The sequence below is a fragment of the Patella vulgata genome, chromosome 4 (genome assembly GCF_932274485.2).
Source record: "Patella vulgata chromosome 4, xgPatVulg1.2, whole genome shotgun sequence".
In the NCBI taxonomy this organism is placed as follows: domain Eukaryota; kingdom Metazoa; phylum Mollusca; class Gastropoda; family Patellidae; genus Patella; species Patella vulgata.
In genome coordinates, this window is record NC_065882.2 from 17,110,770 (window position 1) to 17,120,095 (window position 9,326).

Below are 9,326 nucleotides of genomic sequence, written 5' to 3' on the forward strand. Positions count from 1 at the left end.
CACCGCGTCGTCATTTGAACAGAATAAATTAAACCTTCCTATCAATTTGGAGATCTATCTTGGGACTTGCTCTGACCAAGAATTCTCAACCTGGTTGGTTTTAGGCGTGGCTTAAGGTAAACAAATAAACACAGGCAGACGCTGGCTGGTTTCACGTATTACATCAGACAATAAACAACATATTGTAACATTTTACACATCGCTAAAGGCTTGGGTAATATATCGGTAACCTCCCTGAAGGAAGAAAACATTACTAAGTCTTCATCCGTTTACCAGATGGCAAAACTTAAATCAGTTAGTGAACAACGGATCAGTGGACCAGTGGTAGAGAATGGTATAATACCCCTGTGTTGTAGTATCATCTATCTATAATTACCCGCCCCTGTGAGCTGTAACTTTATATTATCTATTGTCTTCACAGTGGTGTTTGTTATCCAGACCATCTTTTGTCCTAATCCCACCATCGCCTATATGAACTCTCACCCGACACTAAAAGTTTCCCGCCAATTTTATTATTATTTTTGTATCATATTTGGTGATTTCAGATAACTCCCCGGTATATAGTCTTTTCGGTAAATTATGTTGAATTTTTAATTTTTTGGTTTATCCATGGACCTTATCTTCATTGTTATTGCCGTTTTTTAGAACGTTGTCTGTGATGTTAAGTTATGCAAAAAGATTAAAATCAGACGCCAATTCTTTTCGTTTTATTTCTTAGATCGTTTTACATTGAAGTGTAAAGTCAGAACGAAATAATATGTGGTATCAAATTAACCAGCATGGCCAGGATTAACCAGCATGGCCAGAATTTATGAAGGTCAAGGTCACAGATTGGGGCCCGGATGAAGCTGGGTATCCAGCTAGTTAATACTATTAAGACAATTAATGTACCATAGGTCCCGTTTCACAAAGTACACACGAAACTTACCTACACGCAAAATGCAACATTTCTTACGTTTCGTGAAACGGGTCCCACGAGTTAGGCGTGTCACAAATGCGCACTGGAATTAAGACGATCCGCCATATCCCACTCTTATCATTTTTAGATGTAAGTAAGACACGATTTACTTGTAACGCCATTGTTGGGTTATAAACGACTTTCCTTCCATCTGATTAATAACCGATATATTTAATGTTTTGAGGGGTGTTACGTTTGTTCATACATGAATATATACTCTTCAAAAAAGGTAGAGGATATTCAGAAACAATACAAAACTGCGGAAATGCACTGCTGTTTTTATTAGAGTTAACCAGTGTATGTTAATAACAAGCCAATTGTCTACACATGAACATAAACGGTTCATATGGCCCCATTTCACTCGCAAAGAGATACACAGTCAAAAGTGAAAATGGACGTTTTTGATTTTTGTCTTAATAATGAGTAATTGCTCCACCAATCCTCAGACATTCATCAATTCGTCGTGGCATGCTCCTAATCAACCGTCCAATCACGATTTGGGGCAATTATGACCCACTCCTCTTGCAGAGCCGCGACCAATTCTTGCAGTGTTGTCGGTTGACGTTGACGTCGACGAACACGTCTCCCGATCAAATTAAACGTAACACACTAAAGCAAAGATACGGTAAACAGTAAATCTTATGCAAGAACCGATAGGAAAGCAAACATGGAATATAGATAAACCAGCACGCGGCAGTTTTCATCAATCCTTCCTTGAAGTGTCAAATTTGACAATGAACCCCTCCCACGTGTATAGCGCTATTGCGTGTCGCATGTGCAGCTCAGTGGTTCTTCATCTGTGAACATACTCTTAAAGCATATCAAGTGTCCATGACTATTTATCATATCACAACCTGCATAGGTATTTGCATTTCAATATCCCCTACTTTTTTTGAAGCGTATATTTGACAAAATATATTTCAAAAGAGATTTAAATATTGAAATGATATCTGTATGTTCTATTATAGGAGAGAGAAATTATGAAAGAGATAATGGATAACGGACCTGTTCAGGGTAGGTACACTAAAAAACTACATTGTCGTGGTTTCCCCTTGTCAGTGATGCAGGGCGGAGGGCCTGACAAGGACAGCTGTCTAGTCGTTCGGATGGGACGAAAAGCCGAGGTCCCGTGTACACATCGGCGTGCACGTAAAGGATCCCTTGGGAGTTGAAATTCTATATAAGAGTAGACGGTAGTGCCGCTGCCCAGGCAAAATTTCCCTCATAGCACACTGTATGGCGTATGCCCGTCTTCAATAGCCCAGTTTAGGAGCAGAACAGTAGGGCGTTAAACCCCATTTCATTTCATTTCATTTCAAACTACATTGTATACATTTATATTTCTATCTTCATCATAATAGAGTCGGGGAGTCGTGATATTAAATCGCTGATAGATTCCGTTTTTGGTTTAAATAGGTACTTGGGTCAGAGAAGGTGTTAGGCAGGGGGATTGTATTGTGGTGGCGTCCAACACTCCTTTTTTTTGTTTTTTGTTGGTTTTTTTTTTGCTTCCTCAGTGCATACAGTAAATCTGTTATCTAAAATGTGTACATTAAAAAAAAAGATTAATCATACACAGAACTGATGCTTTTATTCCCTTCTTGCCCCACTGAGCAGAATCCCCGGACCTTGACATCGATTGTCTGATAGATAGCAATCCCCATTGTGTGTCTTAAGATCGTAACCCATGAAATATATAGTGTTAATCTATTTAATCTTGGAGTAGCTATAATAAGTTGTGTGCTAAGTTATTCAAGTCATAGATTACACAGGAAAGGTCCACTTTAATATCAACTTAGTCCCGTCTTTATGGCTTCCTCCCCGATAATAAGAACAACCTTAATGCGATTTTAATTCACTTCATACGTGCTGTAATCCTATTTAAAATGCGGCGGATCTTGAGAGCTACTAGGGTACTGTCATGATGCTCAATCCCTTCCACACCCTAAAAATTATCCCCACTGTTAAAAAAAACAAACAACAAACAAATATAGAATATTGAGCTATTCGACAAGATAATAAAATGATCAATTGTATGTGTGTATGTGATGGGGGTGGGGGTGGGGTGGGGTCGAATCAGAATTGACTAGCTTTGCTTTTTGGACCTTTGAAGTGAACCTTTTGATATAGCAATAGTGGCGTTATAAAGTTATCGGATGGGCGTATATTTTGCATGTTATTGTGCATGTATGAGGTTCCATGTATACGTTGGCGTGGACGTAAAGGAACCCTTACCAGTTAAAATGGAAATAAGAGTAGGTCGCAGTGCCACCGTCCATTCAAAATTTCCCTGCATGGCGTATGTCCGTCTTTATTAGCCCAGATGGAACAGAAAAGTATGACGTTAAACCCCATTTCATAAAATTTCATTCCATTTATTTTTCTTTGTTTTCAGCGACATTTATTGTGAAACAAGATTTTTATATGTATAAAAGTGGTATTTATCGATATTCCAATCTGACCTTAGATGATGACCCCGAACAAAGTAACACAGGATATCACTCCGTTCGAATAGTTGGGTAAGTTAAACCATATGTGTCTTCACGTTAATATTAATAAATAAAATATTCGACTTTATTTTGGAACCTTATTATGAATTGAACATGTGGAATTATGTCCAAAAACTGTGACGGTATAGAAACTTATGAATTTTAAAGGAGTCGGGCCAAATTCTCGTGTCCCGAGCGGCTTAATATAGCGTGGATGACATTTATATATTAGAAACCTTTATCGTAGTCATGTACATTTATCTGAAGGTCCTTGGAATTCCCTAAAGATACATTCCCACGAAAGTATTTATCGGGCCGTTATTTCCAATAAAAGTATGGCAAATTTAGTATATATGGAAAGTAAAGACGCCCAATCTTACTAGATATAAACTTGATTACCCGAAAAACACCCATGGGGAAATAGTCTCTATCATCGTTGAAGACTAGGAGGTTCTGGGTGACCGAGACTAATGGGGCAAGTATTGGGCAAAAATATCAGGGTATCACTAACTGGCAACCCGACGACTTATTGTCTGTCAGCTTGACCTAGGGAGCGGTTGATATTTCTTGATCGAATGGTTAGGCGGTTTTGGGAACATTTGGGGGAGTAAACGTATAACAGACTCTGCAATTAACGGTCGGAAAAAGAAGTTGGCACAAAATAATTCAAGAATTTACTTAGGCCTGATCGAATGGTTAGGCGGTTTTGGGAACATTTGGGGGAGTAAACGTATAACAGACTCTTCAATTAACGGTCGGAAAAAGAAGTTGGCACAAAATAATTCAAGAATTTACTTAGGCCTCAATATGTTTGGTAAATGGACAATAAGTAATGACAAATACATTCTGAAAAAGGGGCCCTCCCTAAATCAAGTTAGGACACAAACATGCCTTCTAGCTTAGGATATCTTCTCACGAATATACAGTTTTGAGAGAGATTGGAAGCAAATTTTTGATTGATTAAATAATTTGAATATGTTTTTAGTCAAAATATATCATCGAAGCACACAGGTTGTACGCGGGAAGGTATCTTTAAATGAGTTACGTAAATACGATAAACAAATCAAGAGATAAATTCAGAAAGTCTCAATATAATGAGCTGGACATTTTAAATAAGCTATTTAGGCTATTTCTCACCATTTTTGCATTCAATTTGTATATTTAAACCCACTTTTATAAACCTAAAATCTGACACTATCGGTATAAGGTGCAAGCCAAGATTTATTATCTCCCTTTAAAAAAAATTGTTATTACCTTAGGCATATAAATGCATTATCCCAACCACAGACGTCTTATCACAGTTGGAGTAAACTGGAATACAGTCACCCATGCACAGGAAACAATTCTATGGAATACAATTGCTGTTGATTACAGAGCAACGTTTTCACTAGAATTCTCGAAAAACAAGACTCAAATTACTGTTTATTATCGAGTAAAATTTTGGGGTCTTCGCACCATTGACACAAAAAGGGTCCTTCCTTAAGAAGCTTTGCGAGAGATACTGACGGTCAAAATATTAGTTGTTTATTGGAAACAGAATTTATTCAATTTTTAGAATAATATCCAATAAAAACTGCAAAAAGATTTCGGGGCTTCGCTCCCTAGACCCAGAAAGGATCTTTGAACTGATGGCTACAAAATGGTGGTAGAATTGTAAACTATTTCAACAACAGTAAAAGAGTGGAAATTTGCTGTTTTGAGGTCTTACTCTCGGTGGCTTTACTCGCGACCTACGGTCGATCCCCAATACTCCTGCTGTTCTTCTGACCAGGAGGCCCGCAATTTGGTTTCTTTACTTCTAATGTGCCAATATAAAAACTTAATGTCATTTTTATGTAAACAGATGTGGGTGTAGATGAAAAAGTTGAAGGAGATATATTATTTAAATCTATTTGTTATGTTAATTTATAGATGGGGTGTAGACAGAACAATAGATGGCGATATATTTAAATACTGGGTAAGTTTCAATTATCTCACCTTGTCATGTTGGAAATATAATTCAAGTGTCAAATTCTAAAAATTTTAATAATTGATTTAACAACAATTATATTCACCTATTGCAAAACAAGTATTTTGCTGCATAAAATGTATCCTACGGTTATGATGGTGGATTAAATAGGTCTATATTTTCAACCTGGAATTTGACAGTACAAAATGCTACATAAGACACCCTCGTTAAACCATAATTATCTCCGCAATTGTTCATAGTTCACATATTTTGCGACCTATTGTGTGGTACGGATACCAAATTCAGAATGATGGGCTTTTGGGGATCTATACAATCTGATTAAAATACAGATCTATATTTCGTTTCGTTTATTTATACTTTCGATGGCCTACACTACATGGAGATCTGGCCAGTTGTACTGGACGGTCTCTTCAGGGGTCAGACATTGATTAATCAATCAGCGTTGACGTTTCTAGTGCTTTACCCACCGTCTCGTGCATCGCACGCTAAGAACTCGCCGTAACAGGTCGTTTGATTGGCTAATCCCTCACTGCAATCAGAACGCCGGTAATATAACAACTCTTCCAGATCCTAGTGTAGTAAAGACAAGTAAAACGAAATTTTGAACTATACTAAACGAAACGAAATAGGATCTGTGGTTTAATCAGATTAGGATCTATACAATGATAGCATAACATTATATAGGCATATTCACTTTAATCAAATGAAATTTTGCTGATTACAGATCTGTGCTAATTCCTGGGGTACCAAGTGGGGTAAAGATGGCTACTTTAACATACTGAGAGGATCTAACGAATGTGAAATTGAAAAGTACATTGTCGGTGTTTGGGGTAAGATTTCTGGTGACGCTGCTCTCAGGCGTCTGCTCAGCAGAACTCAACGACGTCGTCTGCGAGGTGAAAAGAATCTTCGAAATCTCCGCCATCCACGGAGATCGGGTCGGAAGCGACGTAACAGAAAAAATCGTGGAGGAAAGAAAAAGAATAAGAGTAAGAAAAACCGACGAAAACGGAAACAAATGAAAAGCGAAAGTAGTTAATTGTTATTGTATATCTAGTCTTTTATATTGTTATTCTTTATTATAATATACATTGCATATATTGCAGCATTAGTTTACTTATATAGATTATATTTGTTATTAATTCAAAGTATTGTAATAGTCGTATTTGTAAATACTTTTATAGGTTATAGCATTTATGTATAATTATAACGACGTCAATTTATAAGGCAAAAGAAAGAAATTAAAACTCACTTTATTACACGACAATTTATTCATAGGGCTGCAGAAAGTTATTATTTTTTTCAAGCAAAACTTGAATAATTTTAACGAGATTAGTTTTAGAGGAAAAGAAGAAACTAAAACACGATATTTTTCAGGAAAAGTGTCTTATATTTACGACATATTATTCATAGGGCAACAGACAGAGATCGAATGATATTATTTTTTCAAGTAAAACTCAGTGTATAATTTTAACTACATTCATTCTTTGGGCAATAGAAAGAAAGTAAAACTGTTATTTTTCAGGAAACACGTCTTTTATTAAATGACGTTTTATTCTTAGGGCAACAAAAAATGATTGATTACGTTGTTGGGCATGATATTTGTTTTTCAATCAAAACCCGTGTAAAATTATAAAGAAATTAATTCATAAGGATACAAGAATGAAATTTACACGTGCTATTTTCCAAGAGAATTATCTTTTATTTAAACGAAAATTTATTCAAATGACGACAGAAAACGATCGAATACGATGTTGTTCACAAGATATTGTTTTAAACATAAAACACGTGACTAAAGTAAGATGGTCGACCAGTTTTCATTTTACTACAAGAAACCAAATAAACTTAATATCCACAAAGGTGTGGCACTTTGTGTTGTTTTTTTAGTATCATACTCAGTGATTTTCGGCAAAACGAGCATTATCGATAAAGTTTCGTGAGATATTTGGGTACATCTAATCGTATAGACGCGAATACAAACTTACAATGCAAATATAGTGACAAAAGTGTGCAACACGATATTAAAGGGACAATAACACTCTTGCTGGCTTCACAGCTCCAGAAAATAAAAAAATAGCCTTATTCTAAGTACTAGATGTGTTAGTGTCCTACCTGTTGTATAAATTATCCATTAAATCCTATTTTACTTGTCCAGAGGGTTCAAAAATATTTTTAAATCCAAGTAAAATTTGAAAAGCTTTACGTCAGGCTTTTCAAATCATTTAGTTGAATTTTTCCAATTTTTTAAATTAGGTGTGTTAAGATGAAATTTATATCATTAATTAATTGGAATATTGTAAAATAGTACAATTTGTTGACCAGAATAAAGATTGGGACATATTATTCAGTTACAACAAGAGTGGTATTGAGCCTTTAAAGTATACATTTAATGATAAAAATACAAGTTTGGAAGACAACGATTTTATATATTTATGTTAATATATATTTAATCTACCAAAGATATTCTTTATAGATAGAATTTTTGTGTATCTCGCATTTCGTTTTTAGTAATAAATTGTTTCTTAAAGTATGTTTGTTGGCTGGGTTGGTGGAATCAAAATTATGTCCGCTGTATCCAGATGATGGTACAAAAGTTTTTGTAGACGAATATATATGGTCTAGCTCACATATTCCAGAAAAACAGAATATTAGAATCATAAAAGCCACCAAATTATTAAAGATACATTATGGGAGATTCGATAACGAGTTGGCAGTTTCCACTATAATAGTTAAAAACTAGATAATGTAAAAGCAGTTTGCTGAAAATTTCATTCAAATTGATCCACTGTGAACCGAGAACTAAGCGGTTGAAATTTCCGCCTAGCCTCGATCACCATTACTAAAGTCAGTACGATAAACAGCATAGTCTCGATTATCCATTTAATCGTTAAATCGTGAAGGAAAGTTATACAGTAAATCGGCTCATAATCCACTAAAGGTCACAGCTAGCTATGCCATCTAGAGTTGATTATGGTCTGGATAGGTTAATTTATGTCTAATTAATAATTTAGATAACATTTCAGGCCTAAAGAAAGACCTGCAATAGACAGATTTAGCTCTTGCATAATGTATGTTTAATGTTTTGTTTTATAATTCCACATCATTTCTGGGGACTTTAAATTATGTAGCCATGACTGAATATAAACGCCATGTAGATGTAATGAAATGAAATGGGGTTTAACTTCCTACTCTGCTTCTCCGACTGGGCTAATGAAAAGGGGCATACGCCATACAGTGTGCTATGAGGAACATTTTGCGCGGACAGCGAGTTATTTCGAGTTCCAACTACCAAGGTTTCTTTTACGTACACGCCAATGCATACACGGGGTCTCGGCTTTTCGTCCCATTCGAACGACTAGGAAAACCACGCCGGAAAATCCAGATGAACTTATTCGGTCAACACTAAGATCGAACAAGATTTGCCCATGTACTGTGACATCACTTCCTACGGGCCCGTACCCACCTCATAAAATTTTTTGGAGGGGCTGAGGATGTGGCCGGCTAAGAACGCTCCAAAGAAATCATTATTGTTGGCGAAATATTTGGGGGGGAAGGGCTAATTTGATTTGGGGGGGGGGGGGGGGCTAAGCCCCGCCATAGCCCCTCCCCCCTCCACCCCCGTGGCTACGGGCCTGACTTCCTATATCATATGTCCAGATTCCAAGCATTGAAATATTTAACTTCGTCTGCAAACAACTGACCGTAAGAATATATGTGGTAAATCTTCTATATAAATACATGTAAAATCAAAGATATCTCTGTGTGTATATGTTTGCCAATCACGCTTCCTCGCCGCGATCCACGCCCACATAATGTGGTATCAAATTAACCAACTCGACACCGTAAATGTTTTAATTTATCGAATTTGGGCCCCGGGCGAATTTGGACCTCGGACGAATTAGCTTCGTGC

At 36.4% G+C, this 9,326-nt stretch overlaps 1 protein-coding gene across 1 annotated transcript in view; it reads left to right on the plus strand.

Moving 5' to 3' along the window:
- The window catches only part of LOC126818611 (uncharacterized peptidase C1-like protein F26E4.3), a 34,444-nt gene extending 26,538 nt beyond the window's left edge, over positions 1–7,906 (plus strand). The window contains exons 7-10 of the mRNA XM_050546116.2: positions 1,927–1,972; positions 3,354–3,477; positions 5,359–5,404; positions 6,141–7,906. Of these exons, the coding sequence (XP_050402073.1) occupies positions 1,927–1,972; positions 3,354–3,477; positions 5,359–5,404; positions 6,141–6,455 (531 nt within the window). The 3' untranslated portion in view covers positions 6,456–7,906. The remainder of the gene's footprint in view (positions 1–1,926; positions 1,973–3,353; positions 3,478–5,358; positions 5,405–6,140) is intronic.
- Positions 7,907–9,326: the final 1,420 nt, after the last annotated feature.